This window comes from Protopterus annectens, chromosome 9.part0, assembly GCF_019279795.1.
Source record: "Protopterus annectens isolate FY-2018-M chromosome 9.part0, PAN1.0, whole genome shotgun sequence".
Classification (NCBI taxonomy): domain Eukaryota; kingdom Metazoa; phylum Chordata; order Ceratodontiformes; family Protopteridae; genus Protopterus; species Protopterus annectens.
The window spans coordinates 809309099-809334737 of NC_056743.1; the positions used below are offsets into that span (position 1 = coordinate 809309099).

Consider the following 25639-nt stretch of genomic DNA (forward strand, 5'->3'; position numbering starts at 1 on the left):
AATCAAGACTTGTTCCATCCCAAAGAATAACCTTTTTGGGTGCGGATCTAGATACAACCACCCAAATGGCTTATCTCACAGAAGAAAAACAGTCAACTACCGGATTACTTCAAGAATCTGACAAGACAAACCCAGCTGACTGCAAGGAAAATCCTGCAAGCCCTGGGTTACATGGCATCCTGTATTCTTTTGATTCCACAAGCAAGGCTACATATGAGAAAACTACAGTGGTACCCAAGGAGTTTATGGACTCAGCACAGTCACAGTTTGGAGACGTTAATCCCACTCATTCCATGCCTTCACAAGGAATTTCTGTGGTGGGCTCAGGCCAGCCAGTCCAACAGAGGGTTGCCCTTCACAAAGCCAAAAACCTCCCAAACTATTAAAACAGACGCTTCAGACCTAGGTTGGGGAGCACACATGGAGGGCAGAGGTATCCAAGGACTATGGTCACAAAAGGAGCTACGCATGCACATAAATCAAAAAGAAATGCTAGCAGTGATACATGCAATCGAGGCCTTCAAACTCTTTCTGCATCAAGGCCATCTACTAATAAGGACAGACAACACCACAGTTATGTGGTACATAAACAAGCAAGGAGGTACCCATTCTTACCCTCTTTGCAGACTGGCAATGAATCTATGGGATCTTTCCTTGAAACTCAATATACAGCTACAAGCTCAGTTTGTGCCAGGGAAGGACAATACACTGGCGGACAGCTTAAGCAGAAATATCATGGATGCACACGAATGGATGCTGCACCCGGACATTTTTCAACAGATAACACAATCTTGGGGGAGCCCGGACATAGATCTATTTGCATCCCCCCACAATCATCAACTGAAGAAATTCTGCTCAAGGACATGCCACCCACAAGTGTGGAAAGTGGACGCCCTCTCTTTCAGCTGGAGAAATCTGACAGTGTATGCATTTCCTCCTATTCCATTAATGACCAAGGTGTTACTGAAGATCAGGGCAGAGCAGCAAAAGTGATTCTGATAGCTCCGGACTGGCCAAGACAGCACTGGTACCCACTGCTAAGCAGCATGTCACGTACGAAACCATGGCCCCTAGCTATATGCCCACTTCTACTGACACAGCACAGACACAAAACTCTACATTCCAACCTGAAAACATTGCAACTAACAGCGTGGAGAATACCTTGACTCCTCCTCAGGATAAGCTATCCCAGACAGTGAAGAATATTATTATGGAAGCTCGCCGCCCTTCCACAAGGAAGGTATATTCAGCAAAATGGAAAAGATTTCTCATCTGGAACACCACAAAGGGCCTAGATGCGACAATGATGAACATGGCACATATCCTGGAATATTTGGCAGAAATGTTCCACAATGGGCTGTCTTACTCTTCTATTAAGATTCATGCTTCAGCAATTTCAGCTGAGTACAATACTGATCCACCTGTCTTTTCTCATCCTCTCCTAAGACAGTTTCTAAGAGGAATTAAAAACATCAAACCTCCTAGGAATCCACCTGTACCTGCTTGGGACCTTAACTACGTGTTGGAAAAACTAACACTGCCTCCATTTGAACCAGCAGCATCTGCTGATCTACAGTACCTTTCATGGAAGACTGCTTTCCTTCTGGCAATAACCTCAGCAAGAAGGGTTTCGGAATTGCAGGCCCTGATGGCAGTTCAGCCATTCATTATTTTTCACCAGGACAGAGTTTCATTAAGAACTAATCCTACTTTTATGCCAAAGGTGGTATCCAGGGTTTCATTGAATCAAGCCATTCACTTGCCTACCTTCTTCCCAAATCCACAAAACAAAGGGAGAAACTGCTGCACACCCTGGACATTCACAGACAGTTGCGCTACTACTTGGACAGAACTAAAGGTTTCAGGAAAACTGACCAGCTGCTGGTAGCATATGCTGCTGGTACTCAAGGAAAAGCAATTTCCAAACAGACAATTTCAAAATGGATAGGAAATTGCATCTGATTTTGTTACTCATTTCATGGAAAGACTGTACCAGCTAACATTAGACCTCATTCTACGAGAGCCACAGCCACCTCCACAGCCTTCTTAAGAGGGGTGGCTACAAAAGACATTTTAGAAGCTGCCACATGGAGCTCCGTGCATACATTTGCCAAGCATTACAATTTACCTTTATACTCCAGATCCAGGGCAGGCTTTGCTACGGCTTTCCTGCAGGGTATCTTAGCTACACCATCCTTTTCCTAGTACCATCCTTTTCCTAGTACCTCCACCCCCAGATTGGCTATGATATTCTACCCATATGTGATGACTGCAGATGCATCCTTGAAGGACGTAGTACAGTTTTGTACCTACCATAAATGTAGATGTCCGATAGGTATGCATCTGCAGTCAGGTTTACCCTCCCTCCTTCCCCTCTGTGGTATTCCTAGGGTGCTTACCTCTCTATTAGCTAGCTGGGGGGATCTATTATGGTGTATTTGTTTTTACATACATATATTTTTGCAAATGTTTGGATTTTTTATTGCTTATTTTCCAAATTTAGCCTTCCTAGAGGGCACCTGGCATCTGGGGCAAGAAAAACTGAGGAAGATGGCGTCGGCTGACGCTTTTATACCCCAGGCGCTGTGACGTCGGGGAAAGGGCGACATCAGCCGACGCCGGACCCAGACTTTGGAATCCGGCCGACCGAAGGGCTGCCTGAGGCAGGACAACCCATATGTGATGACTGCAGATGCATACCTATCGGACATCTACATTTATGGTAGGTACAAAACTGTACTTTTCTTCAGAGAGCAGTCTTTTGCAGAGCTTCCATGATTCTCATTGTCCCCTTTTAACTTCACCTGGTGTGATTTCCCCTCCTGGTGCCTCTTCTGGAACACCCCTCTTGGGTGTTGGATCCCATTCCAGATTTTCTCTCTCCTCCAGTTGGGCTGGATCCCCCTTCGTCTTCAGTCCGTCAAGTTGACCACATGGTGCCTCCAGTTCGTTTGATTGCCAGTAATCCCAAGCTTTCAAAGGCAGTAGTGCATATGTTGTCTTCCTTGCAGAAAGAATCCACTAGGAAAGTGTACACTAGTAAATAAAGATTTGTTTTATGGGTAGAGCCTTTGGGACTTTATCCTTTTTCGACCCCATTGGAGTCCGTTTTGGACTTTCTAGCTGAGCTGTTCACTTCAAGCTCTAGATGTTCTTCATGTTTCACTGTTGCAGTCATCACATTTGGGGTTATCCCTGCCCAGGGTAGCCCTCAGTCGGCCCGAATACCAGAGGCATAGTATTTCTGTGTCGGTTGCTGTCATTCCAGGACTGACGTCAGGTTGTCAGTGGTGTAAAATTGGGCAGCCGACACCATTACACCAGTCTTTCTTGCCGAGGAGCCCAAAGCAGGAGCAGTTAATTTCTTTTTCGAATTGAAGTTGAAGTCTTCTAAAGCTAAGTACCCCATTGGGAATTCTTTTTTTCTTGCTCTAACCGATGTCAGAAAAAGTTAATAGTTGTCTTGCCTGTGAAATGCAAATAAACAAAAACACAGAGACTTACTGCGTCACCTGTTTAGGCCCAGACCAGGACATCCCCTTCTATTGCTTTTGTGCTTTAATGCCAGAACTAGAAGTCATTGGGCCCTTATTATAGCTAGATATTTTCGCTCGCAGTCCTCTAATTCCGACATGGCTTCGGTAAGCCACCTGACAACCGGTCTTCTGAAAAAATGTAAGAACAAAGATAGACAGACTGCACAGGTCCAAAACTGCTGACAGTGCTTCTCTTAAGCTAGTTGTCAATACACCAGTCCTTAGTGAGGCGCTTTCGCAGCCCCTGATGCCCGCTTCTGTGTATTTGCAGGCCGTGCCGAGACCCTTTCGGAGTCCGGTATGCCACGAAACTCTTCTTTGACTAAGGATCCTGTGGATGTCTCTACCTTGGATGGGTCTGGAGCCGCTGAGCAGGCACTGGCTTCCAAGTAAGTACTTTGCACTACCGATACTCGACACAGACCGATGACTTCTTTCACTTCTTCAGTTCTTTCGAAAACAGCCGAGTTTCTATGGCCCAGGGGACGAACCACCCCCAAAAAAACAATGCCGCAAGCTCAGGCATCTGCTTTCTTGCCTCAGTCTCAAATGCTTAAAATGGCAGAAGACCTTATAACGCTTATCAAACACAAAATATATTCTTTCCCTGCTTGTGCAGAAAATTGAGTTACAAGAGTTAATGCATTCTGCAAGTCGAGTAACTAAGCACACCTTACAATGTGGTTTTGACACCCTAGAAGCATCTTGCAGGGCAGCAGTCACTGGTTCTGGCCTTAGAAGGCATGCTTGGCGTAAGGAACAGACCTTGCCAGACCATGTCAATTCCAAATTATTGGATGCACCCTTGCACAAAAACACCTTATTTGGCACCAAGGCAGAAGAGGTCTTAAAAAAGATTAAAGAAAAAGCTAAATCTGTGCAGACAGTTAAAGACTTCCTACAAGTCCAGCCACTGAGGTTTAGTAGGCATTGCCCCACCAAACACTGGTCCTTTCCTGCCCCCTCCAGGTCATCTCAGCTCAGACCTAGGGGAAGCAGACCCCCCCCCCCCAGACAACAGCCCCAGGGGAATGCAGAGATCTAAACAATGGAATTCCTCCTCTTCAAAACCAGGAAGTGCAAAGCCACCCCTTTATGGTAAGAGCTCACAATGACTTTTAAACTTCCACCCCCTCCCTCTGCCCACCTGCTCTTGCCCCTAGGAAGAAAACTCTCCCATGCAAGCAACTGGGCCACCATTACCAAAGACCGCTGGGTCCTCAACATGGTGTCCCAGGAATACAAATTTTATTTCCACACTCTGCCAATCCCAAAAGGGTTCACAGATCTTTCCCCCAAACCAATGGAAAGAGGCCAAAATGCAAGTCCTTTCCCTGCTCTCTATATGAGGGCAATAGACCATGTTCCTGCAGAACAGATAGGCCAAGGTTTCTACTCCAGACTCTTCCTGGTACCCAGAAAAGAGGGCGCCCCATCCTCTGTCTATCCATTCTAAACACCTTTCTGGTGATGCCAAAATTCAGAATGCTCACCCTCGAGCAGCTTCTACCTATGCTTTCCAAGGATGCTTGGTTAGCCACCCTATACCTAAAAGGGGCCTACCTACACATCCCAATCAGGGAATCATGCAGGAAATACCTACGTTTCAGGGCAGGATCACTGCACTTTCAGTTGTCTGCACTTCCCTTTGGCGTATCCACTGCTCCCAAAGTTTTTACAAAGTGTCTGGCTCTTGCCATTGCTTTTTGCAGACCAAACAAATATTCAAATTTATCCCTACGTAGACGACTGCCTGATTTAGGCAGACAGTCAGGAAAAGCTGCTAAAGCACCTGATCTTTGTAAAGGACCTACTGACCTCCCTGGGGTATACTATCAATGAAAAGAAATCCAAACTAGTTCCCACACAAAAAATTGTATTCCTGAAAGCAAGCCTGGACACAGCATGCCAGATGGCATTCCTTAATCCAGAAAAACAAGCCTATCCGACAGTCTACTTCTCTCAACTAGCCACCAGGACCCAGTTATCTGCAAGGAAAGTCCTGCAAGCTCTAGGGTTCATGGCTTCTTGCATTCCACTCATTCCATATGCCAGACTGCATATGAGGACACTACAATGGTACCTAAAAAACCTTTGGTGTCAGCACTCTCAAGACCTGGTAACTCTTATACCAATGATACCTTGTCTAAGGAAAGATTTTCTTTGGTGGGCAGCTGCGTGCTACCACAAGGGACTTCCCTTCTCACAACCCCACACCACCCAGACTCTCACCACAGACTCATCAGACTATGCCTGGGGTGCACACCTGGACAGCAGGTACATTCAGGGCCAGTGGAGCCCAGCTCAAATACATCTGCACATCAACCAAAAGGAGGTGTTAGCTGTTCAGCATGCCTTAACAGCTTTCAGACCCCTACTATCCCTGGAGCTTTTACTGATCAAAACAGACAACACCACAGTGATGTGGTATATCAACAAGCAGGGAGGGAGTCACGCTTAACCTTTGTGCAGGCTCGCCATAACCCTTTGGCACATGGCCTCAGCCATGCAACTACATCTGTTAGCACAATTCCTGTCAGGCTCTCTTAACTCTCTGCCAGACAACTTAAGCAGAAACCTGCTAGACCCACATGAGTGGCAGCTAGACCAAAGAACCTTCACTTTTGTAACCCAGAAATGGGGCACCCCAAAGGTCGACCCTTTTGCCTTCCACTCCAGCCATTAGCTGAGAAAATTCTGCACCAGGGAACCTCACAGCAAGGCCTGGAAAGTGGATGCTCTATCCTTCCAGTGGGTAGACCTCTCAGTCTATGCATTTCCCCCTCTACCACTCATTTCAAGGGTATTGCTCCAAAATAAGGGAGGAAAAACCGAGGGCAATCCTGATTGCCCCAGACTGGCCACACCAGCACTGGTACCCACTGCTGCGCAGCCAGTCACCCCTGCCACCATGGCACCTACCTCAGATCCCAACACTCCTGACCCAGAGGAATGGAGAATTCATGCATCCCTAATTGCCGACCCTCAGTCTGGCAGTCTAGCTTATTCTCTGACCTCTCCTCAAGCTGCCAGTCTAAGCAAACAAGTTCTAGATGTTGTACATGAGGCCAGACACCCCAGCACTAGAAAATCTTATGCTGACAAGTGGAAAAGATTTTGCACCTGGATCCAGGTTAAGGGAGCAGGAATGGCACAGCCCTCCCTACCTCTCATCCTGGATTACCTGGCAGACCTACTACACCGGGGTCTATCCTTTTCTTCTATTAAAATTCATGCCTCTGCCATCTCTGCTCATTTCAGCACAGAGCCACCTTGTTTCTCACACTCTCTCATCAAACAGTTCCTAAGAGGGTCTAACAACTTGAGGCCACCCAGAAGAGCTCCTACCCCCAGCTTGGGACCTAAACTTGTGTTGGAAAAGCTCACCCTGCCCCCATTTGAACCTGCAGCTTCAGCAGAGTTAAAATTTCTCTCTTGGAAGACAGCCTTGTCTGGCCATCACTTCAGCTAGAAGGGTATCCGAACTACAAGCATTTATGGCTGTAGAGCCCTTCATCTTTTTCCATGCTGACAGGGTCTCCCTCAGGACTAACCCGTCCTTCATGCCAAAAGTGGTGTCCAGTGTGGCTCTCAACCAATCCATTCATTTGCCCATCTTTTTCCCTAACCCACAAAAAAAGGGGAAAAGAATTCTGCACTGTCTAGATGTGCACAGGCAGCTCAGATTCTACCTAGACGGGACTAAATCCTTTTAGAAAAACTGATCAATTGCTAGTCAGCTTCGCTGCAGGAGCAGAGGGCAAGGCCATATCCAAACAATCTCCAAATGGATAGCACACTGCATCCATTCCTGCTACAAAACAGCACGGGAAACCTCCCCCCAAGGGTGTCAGGACACATTCCACCAGAGCAACCTCCACCTCTGCAGCTTTTCTCAGAGGGGTCCCCACCAGGGACATCCTGGAGGCTGCAACATGGACATCTGTCCATACCTTCACCAAGCATTACCACCTGCCTATCTTCTCCAAATCCAGGGCAGGCTTTGCCACCGCAGTCTTGCAGGTCATCCTAGCCTGCCCCCAGTCTTCTTGACTGCCTCCACCCTTTTCTTCAGCTTTGGGAATCAACCCAAATGTGATGACTGCAACAGTGAAACACTAAGAACATAGTACAGTTGTGTACACTTACCATAAATGTAGATGTTCGAGTGTATTCACTGTTCCAGTCGTGGTTTCCCTCTCTCCATCCCCCTTGTCTCTCTTGGTCTCTCTCTCTCTCTCTCTCTCCTTACAAGGAATTTTTGGTATTTACTTTCTACTGGTGGTGTTCTTCCACCATTACCTAGCTCCCTATTGGGGGCTCTTGACAGGGCAAGAAAAACTGATGCAATGGCGTCGGCTGCCTGATTTTATACCACTGACGACCTAACGTCAGTCCTGGAGCGACAGCAACTGATGCAGAAATACTAGGCCTCTAGTATTCGAACAGACTGTGGGCTACCCTGGCAGGGATAACCCCAAATGTAATTGACTGCAACACTGAATACACTTGAACATCTACATTTATGATGTGTACACAACTGTACTTTTTTCTATTGTCAAGGTTCAGTTAGTAGACATTTCATACTTTCAAATTGGTAGAGATAATGCGTCCTTGGCTTCTCTCATGATCTCCAAGGGTTTTTTGAAGGGTACTTTTCTTCTTCGTCCTCCACTACAGGATCTGGTGTATCCCTGGGATCTGCCATCTCTCCTTCAGGTTTTGACTGATCCTCCTTTTGAGCCTTCAACCTCCGTGGATCAGAAACTTGTGTCCTGGATAAAGTTTTAGTGGCGATTACCTCAGCCAAAATGGCTTCAGAATTGCAAGTACTTGATTCTCTCCATTTTATTTATTTTTTCATAGGGTTTGTATGAATAGATACTGTCATTTCTTCCTTGCCTAAGTTAGCTTCAGAGAATAACCTTCACTGTTCAGTTCATCTTCCTGTGTTCTTTTCCAACTTTTCATACAAAGGCATATACCTTTTGCATTGTTTGGATGTACGTAGGCAACTGTAGTTTTATCTTAACAGTACCAAATCCTTCAGAAAATCTAGTCAGCTATTTATTTATCTCAAAATCCAGGCTGAGCCCCCTTTGTCTAAAATAACTTGTCCAAGTGGTTGTCAGATTACATGCTGTTTGTATACTCTGTTAGGCAAGTCTCTTTCAGGGAAGCCTAGAGGTCATCTACTAGAGCTGTAGCTACTTCTACAGCTTTTCTTTTGAGAGTGCCTATGGATGTCTATGCTGCTGCTACATCGCTAGGGCATCATATGTTTGTCACGTTACAAGTTGGCTATTCAGTCCAGGTCCAGGGCTTCTTTTGGTCTTGCTGTGTTGCAAAATATCATTTCAGAGTTCCTCCCTAGGAATTGTCATAGCTGGGACTCTTGGTCCCACAGGTTGAAACAGCCAGAGCAGACAGCCACTGATCCGAAAGTTATGAAACAGCCAGAGCAGACACCCTCCGATCCGAAAGTTATGTACGCTGTATAATGATAGATCTGTGTTGTTTGTCTCTGCCTGGCAAAACATTCCCAACCTTCTTGTTGATTTGGTGAGTCTTCCTTTGGTGATGGCCGGACAGCAGGGGCCCTTCCTTTCTCCTTGCCTAGAGTCTTGCTTGTCTCTGAAGGTTTCCTTGCCTTTAAGGAAGAAATGGGGAAATGGATATGTTGTGTCATTCTTGGAGAAAGCATATGATAGGGGTGCATAGAAGAGGAGTTGTGGTATTGTATGACTAAGTCGGGAGTGGCAGAGAAGTATGTAAGAGTGGTACAGGATATTTACGAGGGTAGTGTGACAGTGGTGAAGTCTGCAGTGGGAGTGACAGATGCATTTAAGGTGGAGGTGGGATTACATCAAGGATCAGCTCTTGAGTCCTTTCTTATTTGCAGTGGTGATGGATAGATTGACAGACAAGATCAGACAGGAGGCCGCATGGGCTATGATGTTTGCAGATGACATTGTGATCTGTAGTGAGAGTAGGGACCAGGTTGAGGAGACCCTGGAGTGGTGGCGATATGCTCTAGAGGAAAGAGGAATGAAAGTCTGGAGGGCTAAGACAGAATATGTGTGTGCGAATGAGAGGGAGGATAGAGGAATGGTGAGGCTGCAGGGTGTAGAGTTAGCGAAAATGGATTAGTTTAAGTACTTGGAATCAACAGTTCAGAGTAATGGTGAGTGTGGAAGAGAGGTGAAGAAGAGAGTACTGGCAGGGTGGAATGGATGGAAAAGAGTGTCAGGAGTGACAGGCTGGTACCAGTAAGAGTGAAAGGGAAGGGTCTACAAGAGGGTAGTGAGACCAGCTGTGTTGTATGGGTTGGAGACGGTGGCATTGACAAAAAGGGAGGAGTCAGAGCTGGAAGTAACAGTTAAATATGTTAAGATTTGCACTGGGTGTGACAAGGATGGACAGGATTAGGAATCAGTATATTAGAGGGTCAGCTCAGGTTGGACGGTTTGGAGATGGGCGAGATTGCATTGGTTTGGACATGTGCTGGGGAGGGATGTTGGGTATATTGGGAAAAGGATGCTAGGGATGGAGCTGCAAGGTAACAGGAAAAGAGGAAGGCCTAAGGTAAGGTTTATGGATGTGGTGAAAGAGGACATGCAGGTGGTTGGTGTGACAGAGGAAGATGCAGAAGATAGGAAGAAATGGAAATAGATGATCCACTGTGGTGATCCCCAACATGAACAGCCGAAAGAGAAGTATCAATCTACTGATATTCTGGGAGCAAACTTGATTTGGGTGAGTTGATAGAGGAGCAGGGAGTAATGTGTAAGGGAGGCAGAACCAAATTGAGCTGAAAGGCTTTAGAATCGGCCAATCCCACAGGTTGAACCAGACAGAGACAGACAAGACAAGATCTATCATTATGGTGAGTACACAGCTTTCGTTCATCTTCTGAGCCGAGCAGCCAAGTTCTCTAGATTGTGCGGAACACTCCATATTTAACATAGACTTGGCCCACTGTTCTGCATTGAGCAGTGCTGGCTCTGCTTTATGATTTTTGATGGGTTGTAATTGCGTTATATGAGCTAGTTGGCGTTGTGGTATGGGAGCTAATCAAGTCACTGCTCCTAAGGCAACGGGAACGGTTAAGGGTGCAGACAATTCGCCCACTTGCATGACTCTACTAGTTTTTGCACCACTGCAATACCTTCAAAAAAGGTATTGCAGGGCGCAAAGAGTAAGAGAGATTATCTTCTCAATTTTACAGTGTGCCGCTGTGGTTTTCATTGTGGTTTCTTTGCTTTGTGACTTGAGTTGGCAGTGGGACAGTTATAGTAATGCTGTTACTGCAATTTTTTGTTCCTGTCTGTCTGCTGTTGAGGGGTTGTGGACTTTCATTGGAGCTGCAGCTGCTTTGTTCCCTTAATTGGTCAGTAGTACGTGACTGAATGTGTACACTCTGTGGCTCTGACAGTAGTAAGTGACTGAATGTGTACACTCTGAGGCTCTGACAGTAGTAGAGTTTGTATGTAAAGTTAGTGTCAGCATTCAGTTATTTTTATTTCCTTTCGTTTCCTGTTTTTTTTATTTATGCATTGACCAGTCCCTGAGTTTTGACTCCAGCTTTAACTCTGTCCCTTTAAATCCCTCCTAAAACTGGTAACTTATGGAGAACAGATTGTGACTTCTACTTAAATGACAAGTTAGAGTTGTAAGCTTCTATTATTTCAGAAATTGTGAATTAATTCACATTCTCCTATTTTGTCAATGTCTCAGGGTAATAGTAGAAATACTTTTGTATTCCTTATTAATTCTGGATTTGTCCTGATACTGGTGAGATTTTTCCAGGCTCCAAGGAAATGGTGGGTTTTTCTGAATTGCAGAAAAGGGTGTTGCACATTTTGATTGTCACACATTGCTAGTTTTTGTGTTCTACATTGGCCTCTTAAAAGATCGAGACCTACGTTTCAGAGTAAAAGAAGCAGCGACATTTTTTAATTTTGATGAAAAATCGGTCACACCACAAAAAATACATTAAAAAAAAGTGTCATCTTATTCTTAAATGTTTATACAGAAGTATGTGTTCTTATTAGGCCTGAAGTCACAGCAGTGCCATATGTTAAGTTTTTACATTTATTAAATCTGAAGGGACCCAATACTCTGTTCTGTTTTTAAAGTGAATGACCATTAGTTGTCACTGCTTACAAATGACTAACTGTGCATTGTGTCAAAATATTCAGTCTTAATTTATGCAGAGTGTTTTGTAAGACAAGGCTATTAGGAAATGCGCATCTTTCTACACAAGCAAGATGTATTGTGGTTTTTTTTTTTTTTTTTTGTGCTGTGACCCTTAAAAAAATGAAAAATATCATTACGTCAACATTAAAAATAGGGTTTAGGTATACATAGCTCTTGCCAATTGCCTGCAAAAGTGTCATATGTTTGTCAACTGAATGTCAGAGTAGAGTACCCATGAGTCTTTAGGGTTACTGGTAACACTTGACCGTATATGTCCATCTCTGAAACAATTTCAAATTTTCTGGCAAATTTCTGAGATATGCCTTAATTCTCCTCTACAGAACGTGTTTCGTTGATAATCTCACATATAGAGACATGCAACGTTCTCTAAACTTAGCACCAATTACTGCATGTGAGTCGGAATTAGGTGGGGTTAGAGAACATAAGAAGCAATTCTGTCACTGGATTTATGTAATGATGACTCAAATGTGTAACAGTTGTTGCATCCCCCTCACTGAACAGAAGTCTTATACCCACCCCAGTGAAAATGGAGTACAATATATGGCTTGCTAGATAGTTGCAATCAGTTTGAATGCCTTTGTGTAACAAGTGCTCCTTTCCTCCTTGATAAATTCTTGAAACTTTCAGACGCTGTACTTGAACATTTGGGTACAAAGTTATCATTTCTGTGGGAATTGTGTGCTGTTGGCACTGCCTGCAGAGATTTTCTGCATCCTTCCAGTATTTTGTTATGTAGGTACATGTACAAAAAGGACACCATGCTGAAGATTGGAGCGTCTGCTCCCTCTAGCGATGACTAGAAATACTCTTGTTAACTGATACTATTGTTTAACTGTCATACTAACAGGCCATGCAAAACAGTCTTTGACCTGTTACTGTGTGTGAGGCAGGAAAGCAAAGCAAATATCAAGTAAGGCATATACTGTCTCGCTTCTTGATTAATTGTTTAATTACGTATTTTTAAAATACTTTACAGTAATGGTTTCGAGCACATAAAAAGGGAAAAAAACTTGTCATGCTTAGTTACTGGGGTTTGGCTTTAATGGCTTGAATGCTTTAATAAAGACTTTTGAATGCCGCTGATATTTTATTTTTAAAATGCATGTAGGTGAAACAGTTGTACGTCCTTAAGGGGTAATTTGCAAATTTTCCACAGGCCTTTTTCAAAGGAGCTTTAAGGTATTCTGCACAGTGATGTCTCTGGTTTGCCAAAGCCTTTTGATGTATTTGTCCATGAGTTTTTTTGTGCGACTTTATTTGCTGCTTAGTTGTAGTTGTACTAGGGAAATGATTATCTGTGATGTGCTTTGTAGGTGGGAACGTTTTTGTGTATGAAATAATTTGATGCTTCACTAAAGGGCAGTTCTGTAATCCTTAGTTTGTTCTTGTTAGTTTGCTCCTGTCAGTGGCTTTCCAGTTCAAATGTGTAATGCTCACGGGGGGGGGGTAAGTTAGAAAGAGCGATGGTAGGTATACCGGAGTACTTTCCATTTGCAGTAGATTGAAGAATGCTGTACTTGAATCCATTTGTGTTTCTTTGAACTGTGTCCTGCTAAAGAAATGATGGATGTCCTGACTGATGTCACTTGTAAGTCTACTGTTTGACATCGGCGCCCAAACACATGGGTAAATAAACAGATGTATGAATTTAGTCTCCAGATAGGTTTGCCACCAGACAGAATTTAGGTTGCACACCCATCGCTTGGTTGTTGGTACTGTTGCTTCCAGAAAATAAACTGATAAATACCCTGTTGGGGAACCTTCCTTTATTTACTTAATTTGTTTTGCTGTAGCTGTATTAGATGTCAACTAGTAGGAGTAAGTGTGTGTGTGGTAGGTAAATCCCCTGTAAAGACCTCCTTACCAAGTGTCCTCTTCCTGTGAAGATGCATCTGACTGGGACCATTCTGTAGCCTATTACTTTCAAATTCACTCCCTTGGCCAGTTTCTCTCAGATGAGGAAGTCCATCTCTTCTGATTCCCCAGTGGAACAAGTTTCTTTTGGGGAGACAGTTATAAACCTGTGAAACGCTTTGGGGGTATAGTCAAATTTCAGAGGTCCAACAAAACTGTTATGACCTTTTGGAAGTGGGCACTTCTGCCCCTTGTCCTATACCACCAGATGTTCTTCATGTTTCACTGTTGCAGTCATTACATTTGGGTAGTCTGCTGGCAGGTTGCCCTCAGTCGGCCTGATTAACAAAGTATTGGGTCCTTCGTCAGTTGCTGTCCCTTCTTCCATGACGTCAGGTCATCCAGGGGTATAAAACATGCAGCTGATGCCATTACGTAAGTCTTTCTTGCCGTGCGGTGCCCGAAGCAGAAGCAGTTCGCAAGTGCTGGTTGGCCGACCCCTGAAATTTTCATTTTCGAGTTTCAGATCCGAAGTCTTCAACTAAAAAGCTAAGTACCCCATTGGGGAAGCTTTTTCTTGCTGTTTACCGATGTCAGTAAAAGTTAATAATTGCATTACTTGTGGGAAGCAAATACCTCATAAAGATTTTCATTTGTACTGTATTCCTTGCCTAGGCCCTGACCACAATGTACCTTGTCGGATTTGTGCTTTATTTAATCAACCACTATCAAACGTCTGTACATTTTTTGCTTCTGAATATTTTGGCTCGCGCTTTAATTATCCAGAAATGTCGTCAGTTAGCAGTCCGACTACTGGAATACCTAAAAAAATGCAAAGAAAAAGACCAAAAGTCCAAAACTGCTGACGATGCTTCTCCTAAGCCAGTCGCCAGTTCGCCGATTCTCAGTGAGGTGCTTTCGCAGCCCCTGATACCTGCTACTTCTGATTCACAGGCCTCTACTGAGACCTATTCTGAGTCTGGTATGCTGTGAGATGCTTCAATTATGGAACCCACGATGTCTCTACCTTAGATGGGTCTGGAGCCACTGTGCAGGCACCAGCTTCTGAGGGTGTTTTCAGGCCTACAGATTTGTATGTTAGACTGACGACATCTTCAAAACTAAGGCCAAAATCTCGACCTATGCCTAAAAAACAAATTATCAAAATGGCTGAAGATTTAATTACTCTGATCAGGGGTAGCCAACCCCCCTTGTAAGAGGCCTAGGCAAGACATTGATTATGAATCTTCTGAACAGGATTCTATTTCTTCTGACTCTTCTAATGAACAGGAATTGTATATACCTACTTATGAGGACTCTTATGCAGAAGATTCCATTTCTTCTGCTTCTCCCCCTGAGGATTTTTCTTTTGGGGAAAGTTTACATACCTTAAGGGAACATTTCCACTGGGAAAGTCAGGGTTTTTCTGAATCTAAAAAGAGACTTGGGGATTTTCTTCTTCTTCCTCAGCATAGGCCTTCGGCTATATACCTCCTGTTCCAGACATTGTTGATGATGTTTTTTCAGAATCTAGTATGGCTCCTGATTCTCTGCCTCCGGCTCCTTGTAAGCCAGACAGATACTACAGGGTTCCTGTCTCCCATAAATTCCTTTTCAAAAATCCTGTTGCAGATCTTGAAACCATTTCTCAGTGTTCCAAGGGCATTAAGGCTTCTACTGCTAAAAATCCTACCCCTTTTGATAGAGATTCCAGGGCGCTGGATAGATGGGGTAAGAAGGTTTACACTTCTGCAGCCTTGGCAATCAGGGCTTTAAACTGTCAAATATGCTAAAATATCAACAGCATATCATGGGACTGCTTAAACAGAAAATGATGTTGATTTTCTGATTGTGTGGAAAAAAGATTTACAGGATTTATTGCATTCAGCTGAACAAGTTGGGAAACATACTTTGCAATGTGGTTTTGATTCTTTGGAGGCCTCTTGCAGGGCTGCTGTAACTGGGTCTATGCTAAGAAGACATGCTTGGCTCAAAGAGCAAAATCTGCCTGATTATGTTAAAGCAAAATTGTTAGATGCTCCTTTACAACAGGACTGTCTCTTTGGTAATAAGGCTGAAGATGTTTTAAAAAAGATGGAAGTTGAAGCTAAATCTAAGCAAACTGTGAAAGATTTATTACAGGTGCAACCTCCAAGATTTAGTAGGTACTGGCCTACTAAAAACTGGTCCTTTCCAGTCCCTTCAAGAGCCACTGAAGCCAAACCCAGACATTCCAAAGGCTCCAGGTTTCAGTCCCAAGGAACTTTCAGAACAAAACAGTGGGGTGCCTCCTCTTCCAAATCTGGAAACAGCAAGACACCTCCCTATGGTAAACAGTCTCTAAGACTTCCCTTTACACTTATCAAGCACTTGACTGTCTCTTCATGCAAGCAACTGGCAACTTATAACCCAGGACAAATGGGTTTTAAATATAGTATCCCAGGGATACAGATTTCATTTCCACACGTTGACAATTCCAAACGGATGGCCAGACTTGCCCCCAAATCACTGGGCAGAGGCCCAGAAACAAGTACTTTCCCTAATGAGCATGGGGGCTATTCACCCAGTACCAGAAGAGGAAAAGGGACAAGGTTTCTATTCAAGACTTCTCCTGGTACCCAGAAAAGACCAATCATGGCGTCCAATTCTGGACTTATCTACTGTAAGCACCTTTCTGGACATTCCAAAATTCAAGATGCTGACTCTTCACCAGTTAATTCCTATGCTAGGCAAAGATGCCTGGTTGGCAACTCTAGATTTAAGAAGCTTACCTGCATATCCCAATCGGGGAATCTTGCAGAAGATACCTCCGCTTCAAAGCAGGCTACTTGCATTACCAGTTCTCTGCACTGCCCTTTGGCTTATCTACTACGCCCAGGGTCTTTACAAAGTGCCTGACTCCAGTATTTGCATTTTGCTGGCAAAGAAATATTCAAATATATCCATACCTGGACGATTGTCTAATTCAGGCAGAAAACAAGGACACTCTTCTAAACCATCTAGCATTTGTAAAAAGGGTTCTAACTTGTCTAGGGTACACTAAACGAAAAGAAATCGCAACTGGTACCCTCTCAAAAAATTACATTCCTGGGTGCAAGCTTGAATACAACTGCCCAGATGGCTTTCCTTGCGCCAGAGAAGCAAATTCATTTGGTGACTTACTTCAATCAGGTGGCCACAAAAACCCTGCTTTCTGCAAGGCAAATACTGCAAGCCTTTGTGTTCATGGCCTCCTGCATTCTTCTAATTCCGTATGTAAGACTGCATATGAGGAAACGTCAGTGGTACTTAAAAAGTCTATGGAGTCAGCATTGTCACAGCCTGGAAACAATGATTCCTATCATACCCTGCCTGCAACTAGAGTTCCTATGGTGGGCAGAGGCTTGCCACCAAAACAAGGGACTGCCATTCACACCACCCCCTGCCACCCAAACCCTAACTACAGATGCATCAGGCTATGCTTGGGGGGGGGGGCACATGTGGCAGGGAAGTCCCTTCAGGTTAAATGGAGCCTAAATCAAATGCACCGTCATATCAATAAAAAAGAAATTCTAGCTGTACAGAATGCAGTGACAGCCTTCAAGGACTACCTTCATCCAGGACAATTAATGATAAAGACAGACAACACCAAGGTTATGTGGTACATAAACAAGCAGGGGGGTACACACTCCTACCCCCTTTGCAGACTAGCCATGGCATTGTGGAACACGGCCTTGACCTATCAAGTACAACTACAAGCTCAATTCCTGCCAGGAAAGCTGAATATTCTGGCAGACGAACTAAGCAGAAATCTCATGGACCCACACGAATGGAAACTGGAACCACTGATTTTTTTTTTACATGTTGACACTCAAATGGGGGAGCCCAAACACAGATCTTTTTGCCTCACCCCAGAACTATCAGTTGGACAAATTTTGCACAAGAACACATCACAAAAAAGATTGGAAATTGGATGCTCTATCCTTCAGCTGGAAAAAACTATCAGTCTATGCCTTTCCCCTTCTGCCTCTGCTCTCCAAAGTTCTGCTAAAAGTCAAACTGGATGAACCAAAAATGATTTTGATTGCTCCAGACTGGCCTCGCCAACACTGGTACCCACTCCTGTGCAGTGTGTCACACCTTTCACCGTGGCACCTGCCTCAGACACCTTACTTACTGTCTCAGCAGAACAACCAAATTCTGCACACTCTGCTCCAAACTTTGAATCTTGCAGCGTGGCTAATCACCTAAATTCACCCTTAGCATCCCTCAGCAAACCTGTGATGGATGTAATTTTGGAGGCGAGAAGGCCTAGTACTAGAAAATCTTATGCTGACAAATGGAAAAGATTCTGTGCCTGGAATCAATGTCAAGGGATAAGCACAGCAGTGCCCAACATTCCTCAGATTTTACAATACTTAACTGAGATGCTTCACAAGTGCCTGTCCTTTTCTTCCAATTTTTTCCAGTCATTACAACACAGAACCTCCCCTTTTCTCTTCCTCTGCTAAAGTAGTATCTCAGAGGGGCCAAAAACACCCAGGAGAGCTCCGACCCCTGCCTGGAACCTCAATTTTGTATTGGAAAAGCTCACTGTCCCTCCTTTCGAGCCAGCTGCTACTACAGACTTAAAATTTCTCTCCTGGAAAACAGTTTTCCTTTTAGCAGTCACTTCAGCTAGATTGATTTCCGAATTACAGGCTCTTATGGCAGTGGAACCTTTCATCATTTTTCATGAGGACTGGGTATCTCTTAGAAACAATCCATCTTTCATGCCTAAGGTGGTATCCAGTGTGGCTCTTAATCAGACCATTCAGTTGCCAACTTTCTTTCCCAATCCACAGAACAAGGGGGAGCGGATTCTGCATTCATTGGATGTACACAGACAACTTAGATTTTACTTAAACAGGACAAAATCACAAAGAAAATCTGAACAACTGCTGGTGGCATTTGCTGCAGGGGCAGAGGGAAAGGCTGTTTCAAAGCAAACCATTTCCAAATGGATAAGCCATTGTATTATTTTCTGCTATAAGCACCATGGAAAAACTATCCCCCAGGGAATCAGATCCCATTCCACCAGGACTACATCTACTTCTACAGCCTTTCTCAGAGGTGTTCCTACCAGGGACATTCTAGAGGCTGCTACCTGGAGCTCAGTTCATACGTTCACCAAGCATTACCATTTACCACTTTTCTCTAAATCCAGAGCTGGCTTTGCCACTGTAGTCCTGTTGGGCCTTATAGCTGCTCCAAATGCTGTATAATTCCCTCCACCCAACCATAGCTTTGAGAATCTACCCAAATGTAATGACTGCAACAGTGAAACGCGAAGAACGTAGTGCAGTTGTGTACACTTACCATAAATGTAGATGTTCAAGTGTATTCACTGTTGCAGTCCTGGTTACCCTCCCTCCAGCCCCCTATTTTTCTCTGGCTATACCTCTACTTTCTTTCACTATGATTAAAAGCCCTTTTGGTGTATTTGCTTTTGGGATTGGAGGTATATTTTTTGTGTTTTTAATTTATTTGCTTCCCATTTGGGGGGCACCTGACATCTGGGGCAAGAAAAACTAACGTAATGGCGTCTGCTGAATGTTTTATACCCCTGACGACCTGACGTCATGGAAAAAGGGACAGCAACTGACGCAGGACCCAAGACTTTAAGTAAGGGACCCAGGTCCAATAGTCTAGTTAATCTCCTCTGTAGCTATGAACCTGTGATCCTAAGGAACACCGAGGTGACATGCATCAGGACTAGCTTGCTGTGTCAAGGGGTATGCTTCAGGCCAACTGAGGGCAACCTGCCAGCAGATTACCCATATTTAATGACTGCAACAGTGACACTTGAACATTTACATTTACGGTAAGTGTACACAACTGTACTTTTTGGAGGCCTTTTTGACACTGAATAGTCTATCTTTACAGTTCCTGATTCACAACCATGTGCTTCTAAAAGGCCAGACTGGTTTTAGAAAGTTCCTGATGAGCTTAAATTCTTGTACAAGAGCCTTGTGACAGACCCCTCTTGCTGGCTGTGTCACTCTTTTGACAAACCTTCCAAAATGCAACCCAATGCCATTGCCTTCCCTGTAGACAGTAGGACAGTATGACAGTAGGACAGTACTAGTAGTAGGAGGTGGGGAAAGAAGGTCTGTACTTCCTCTACTCTGGATTTCAAGACTACTAACTACCAGACCCAGATAACCAAGTATCTGTTGTCCATATACAACACTTTGAACAAGGTAGTGGTGGATTCACAGGCTCAGGCTCTGACCAACAAATGCTGTTCCTAATCGATGAGGCTACTCTGGTAGCCAGACATAGTATTAAATGTAGTTGTGATGCTGTGGAACCCTCTTCCAGAGCAGTTGCTATGGACTGCCATTCGCAGGTATGTATTGTTGCCCAGCCAACCTATGCAAGAGGATTTTGAAGCCAATGTTATTGACTCCCCTTTAGACAGGAATCTTTTGTTTGGCCCATAGCTAGCCAACTTTATATAAAGACTGGCAGAGCAAGGCAAAACTATGAAAGATTGCAGCAAATTCTGCTTACCTGTGTATCTAGATACTAGAGGAGCTGCCCAGCCAGGCCCACGTCTTTTGTTAGAAGGGACTTCAGAAACACAGGAAGATGCTCAGAGATTTCCAGAGGAATTTCAGAGGTACTGCAGATCTGAGAGGCTTCTCTGTTTTGAAAAGTCTGTGACCATCTTCCAAATGTTTTTCATTGTTAGATACTGCTTCTTTTGCCAGTTCAAAGGGTTGATGATGGGATGTGGGAGGATGCTATACAGACAGTAATGTGGACCCACCTGTCTTGTGACATCTGAGTTATGAAGCAGGTGAGACAGTGTTGGGACTGGATGAAGTAAATATTTCATGTTATTGCAGGCTTCCTTTTTTTGGGGGGATTCTTGCTGAGCATTGGATTTTGAAAGCGTCTTTTAGAATAGCAACTGCAAAAATATTGGGCCAACAAACTTTGGGGGGGTATTTTTATTTAGTTGTAGGTAGGTCATTTCAGCTTGATTGCTTTTGGTTAAATGTGGAACCTGGTTTTGTGCTGTTGTAAACCTTGAGTGAGTTTCTGTGAATCATCTTCCCAACAGTAAAAAAAAAAAAAAAAAAAAAAAAAACTTTTAGGTTAGTCCCCCTTCGCTAGAAGTTGCGTGGTGGCAAGGACTGAATTGGTATACGTTCTTAACTCGTAGTGATACATTTCTTTTCTGTTTCTAATTTGTAGGTATATGTTCTTAAAAGGCCTTTTGTAGACGAATTCCTGCGAAGAATGGGAGATCTTTTTGAATGTGTGCTGTTTACTGCCAGTTTAGCAAAGGTATGTATTTCTTCTGCGTTTTGAGATGTCCACATAATTGCATTTGATTTCCTAATTTGATTTCAGGCGTGCAATGTTTCTGCCATATAATTTAAAAAAAGTTAGCACTTCTAAAGGGTTATAATTTTCCTTCCACCTTTTGCACCTTATGGTTGCACTGGTCCTCATGGTCCTTGGATGAAGGGTAATAGAAGCCCTGTGTGTGTGTGTGTGTGTGTGTGTGTGTGTGTGTGTGTGTGTGTGTGTGTGTGTGGTGTGCATGTTAGTTCTTTTTATACTACTGTACTCCTTAGGTTGTGTGCTCGCCTCTGACTTGCCTATTTCTGCCCCATTGTTCTTTGTTTTTGTGCCCACAACATTTAAAAAAAAGAAAAAAAAAAGCAGTTTCACTGCCCCACAGACAGCCATAACAGTGGCTACAGAATCTCCTGGCTGCCACTTTAAACTAGCATTCTCTGCATGTCAACAAGTTCAGTGGTCATGACTTGAACCTGTATTGCTTTATATGCGTGTGAGAATATAAAGCTATTGATAGAGGAAACTTTTTCCTTTCGTGTGTAAGCTATCGATAGAGGAAGCTTTCCTTCCTCATGTTTCCATGCAGATAGCTTCCTAGTGTAAGCATAGGTGTTCTTGCCTTCACCTTACTACAGGAGCACTCACCAAGTTCTTTTTATTGGCAGTTTTACCATTTAATTACCTGCTCCATTCTTTCTGTTAAATGTCTTGCTGTAGTCAGCATAGACAGCATTTCACTCACTAACCTTACTTCTAAAGCTGAAATATAAAAAAGGTCCTTTCTCACTGTGTAGTTACACAGTGTTGATGTTGAAGCTTGTAGTTTTTCCTTTGATGTAGCCATATCTTTGTACTGATGAGATTTTGGCTTTGTCATCATGGAGATACCTGCGAAGTGAAAGGCCTGATTTTTTTTGTCAGCTTTAAGTGATAGTACTATGTCAGATACTGGACTCCCAGACAAGTTAGCTGTGTAATTGCCCTGCTGTTAAGCAGACTCAGTGTGGTAAAGTGTTGTATCTCACCCCCTCCCATCAATTCTGTAATTGGATAAATCCAATTTCTCAGGGTCTCACCAGTAGTGTTACACCTGTACTACATAACTGGACAGTTTGCTTTCTGGTAGGTCAGTGATGCAGAATGTGTCCTACATTATCTGAATTTCACAAAATAGAAGTTTTGTACAAATAACTTGTGTTTTTTCACTTCTGTTCCTTGTTTACATGTGTACTTCCCTATGAAATTTGCTTTGCAGGACCTGTAGGCCTTGTCCACATTCCTGTTGCACTGGTCTGCAGTTTACTACTTGGGCTGTGGCATCTGAGTAAAAATTACTGTGACAGCCATGTTTAAAAAAAACTGTGTGACATTTCTTTGTCATTCATACCACTTCTCCCCCACTTTAACACTGCGTGTTGGCTCTGCTCTTACAACCCAGGCTGCTACCCCAGCTTCAGTTTACATCTGTCTAGTTTAGCTTAATTGGTAAACTGTATTTGTATAGCTCATCTCAGAACTTTAACGCTGTGAACAGATGACAAGCTTCTTTCTGTAGTTCTGATTTTATTTTCATCTTCACTTGTAAACTATGCATCTTTGCACAAGTCACTTAACCAGACTGTACTCCTAGGTCTGCCTGAAAAGCAACACTTTTGCCTACTGGGCGTAATTTGGTAACAGACTAAGGTAAATAAACAAAACTTAGAAACCTGGTCCCCATAAACAGGATTGTATCTGTAGGGAATACCTGTACTCCCCCATTTAGTGTGGAGTGGCACAAAGAGTGACACGGGTTCCATCTCTGTTGTCTCTCTTCTTGTGCATGTGTGCTTGTCTGTTCCCTGTCTGTCCCAGGCTGTGACTGACATTTTTTTTATTGATTCTGCCCTTCACTGGGTTTGTATTGTAGTGGTTGGTTGGTTGACAAATCGCACTTTTCCTTCAAGTAAGAAACAAAATTGGAATTGTTTGCATTTTGGAATTGTTTGCATTTTGGAATTGTTTGCATTTTGGAATTGTTTGCATTTTGGAATTGTTTGCATTTTGGAATGGTTTGCATTTTGGAATTGTTTGCATTACTTTGGCAGTGCTGGATATATTGATCTTCTGTAGAAGAGTCAGATGTTTTGGAAAATTCTTCCTGACGTACCATTTGAAGTTTAGATGCAATGGTCATGGGTGTTAAGAGGTATGCTTGGTGGACCTATAGAGGATTATTTTCAGGTGAAACCAGAAATTGCTTAGAACATCGCCTTCAATTTTTTTTTTAATCATTTCTTCATATTGTTCACTCTTGCAGGAGTACTAACTTTTGGAGCTTCAAATTCAGAAGCCCAAATATCTGGCCTGACTGTAAGAACTTTTTTCCCTTCTCCCTCTTAACTAGGGAGGTACCCTCACACCTGGATGTCTGTACATCTGTGACGAGGGATATCGAGGTGCACCATCTTTAAGTTCTTTCTTGCTGCAGTACAAGAAGGAAGAAGCATTGTTGATGCGAGTATTGGGCTTTTCCAGTCCATTCGTTTGGTCTGGCTTTCAAAGTACAGACAAGTACCCCATCAAGGAAATTAATTTTTGTAGACTTGTAGTTGTACATATAGATGTCAGTTTTTAAAGTCACCAAATGCATTTGTTGTACTGAACAACTGTCCCATAAAGGCTTTCATAGTCTATGCTTGTCTAGGGTTTGAGCATAGCATCACTTCTTTCCTGCACTGTGCTAGGCTCAACCAGAAGACCATCAAAAGAGAGCAAAATATCTCCAGGACTGTTCAAACCAGAAAAAGACTACACTCCTTGTCCAGGGCTGCCTTGTTATTAGCTACATTGTTTGCGGATTCCCTATTTGAAGATTAGAAAGTGAAGTGCTTCTTGAGCAAAGGAACAGTGGGAGGCTGACATACTATTGAGTCCCAAGACTTCCCTAAGCTCAGGGCTTCTAGTCTGAGTTGTGTTTGTAATTTCTGACCCTGGTACCTACTGGACCAAGGCTTCTGGTAATGCCTGTTTGGGAGCCACTACACTCTGACAGAAGCCCATCCTCTCAAGCCAAAGCCCTTTACCGTTTGCCTCCTCATGGGCAAGTGGCTGTGGCATCAATATTTTGATTCTGTCCTTTGTTGGGTCCACAAAGGTGATATCCTCAGCTGTCAAAAATCAGGACTATATCTGTAATTCAGATATTAAAGTCACTGGCACTCATAGAAACCTCTAAGGCTGCTACTGGCCCAGAACATCCAAACTTCAGGCTTTCTTTATCCTGCCTTGGCCCAAGCTGGGTGGGATTTCTTCCTCCCCTGGAACCCTCTTATGATATAATGAGATCAGCATGGGACCTTTCTTCAGGAATCTGCAGTGTCAGTCAGGGCTTCTGTCAGTTTTGCGGTTCCCCACACAAAAAAAGAAATGAGAGAATCTGTCCTATAACTAGGAGGCCTGCAAACCTTGCCTTGAGAGTTTTCTCTGCCCCGTCTCAAACGTAAGGATAACTTTTTCTCCGTTTCAGCACCAGAGAATTTCTCATTTGGAGACCTCCATAGCATAAGGATTTCTTCAGGTGGTAAATGGAGTGTTACATTGTGCACATTGTTGAACCCTTGAAAAATGCATTCACCAGTACATTTTTGAGCTAAATTACCCCTAACCCCTGTGAGAGGGAAAACATTGTGCTTGACTGAGAAGAGCATTTCTCTTTGCTCCCTTAGCTTTTTGGGTTCTGAACTGTCAGATTTGCATTTCAGTGTTCCCGTGTCCTCTGTGCAAAATCGAGGAAGAGGAGGTAGAAGACGAAATTCTGAGAAATAAAGTGCTGGACCTTTGCATCCTGTCTCCCAGGTTGGAAAGTGCTCTATTGAATGTGGTTCTGATGGAAAGGATGCATTTTGCAGGACAGCAACAGGAGTCTCTCTAGCAGTGTTTGGTTTGTCTGAGGACACAATCCATGCTAGAGCTTGAGAGAAAGCAGTTTCTGTGCTTCTCTTGTAAGGTACTTTGTATTGAAACTGTGGAATTTGTTGCGGAATGTGCTTCTTTGTATATTGAGTCTAGGTTCTTTTGAGTATAACATGTCCCCTCCCTCAAAATTAAGGGAAAAAAAACTTTTTGCTGCATGAATATGTTCAGGTTTGCTACACTCAAACGATTAAAGTGCAGCCTTTTGCGTTATTATTATGACTTTAAAGTTGTAAAATTTAGAAAAATCACTTTTTGAGTAGTACATGTTTGAGTGCCATAGACTTGACTTTAGTGAAGTAGTGTGTTTTGAGATTCAGAACTGTGGTTGGAGACCCTTGTGTTTTTTTTTTGCTAATGCCTCTTATTGGAATTGTGACCCTCAAGTACAGCTGTATGAACATTCTGAAGTAATGATGTGCTTCATCACTGTTAGGATCGTCAAAGTGAAAGGATATGGATATTGCCTCTCATTTGGGTCTTGATCCCAAGACTTTCCCTTCAGTGATTCTAGTAGTGCCTCAGCACACAGTTTTGTGTGCGTGCGTGTGTGTATGTATGCGTGAGTGTTTGCAGTTTTATCTTGATCGTCATGTTAGGGTTTTCTAGCCTAAGGGAAAGCTTGACACCTGTTTTTTCAGAGACTGTTGTTCTAGTAGCAGTGATACCAGCACGGTATATTGGAGGTGTCGGGTTTGAGTCTCAAATATGGGCGAATACTCTTCCACTTTCTAATTGTG

General features: G+C 43.5%; 1 protein-coding gene across 2 annotated transcripts in view; it reads left to right on the top strand.

The window, feature by feature from the left end:
* The window catches only part of CTDSP2 (CTD small phosphatase 2), a 267042-nt gene that overhangs the window by 173989 nt on the left and 67414 nt on the right, over positions 1-25639 (top strand). For both annotated transcript variants that reach the window (XM_044083461.1, XR_006366269.1), the window contains exon 6: positions 20835-20927. In XM_044083461.1, the coding sequence (XP_043939396.1) occupies positions 20835-20927 (93 nt within the window). The remainder of the gene's footprint in view (positions 1-20834; positions 20928-25639) is intronic.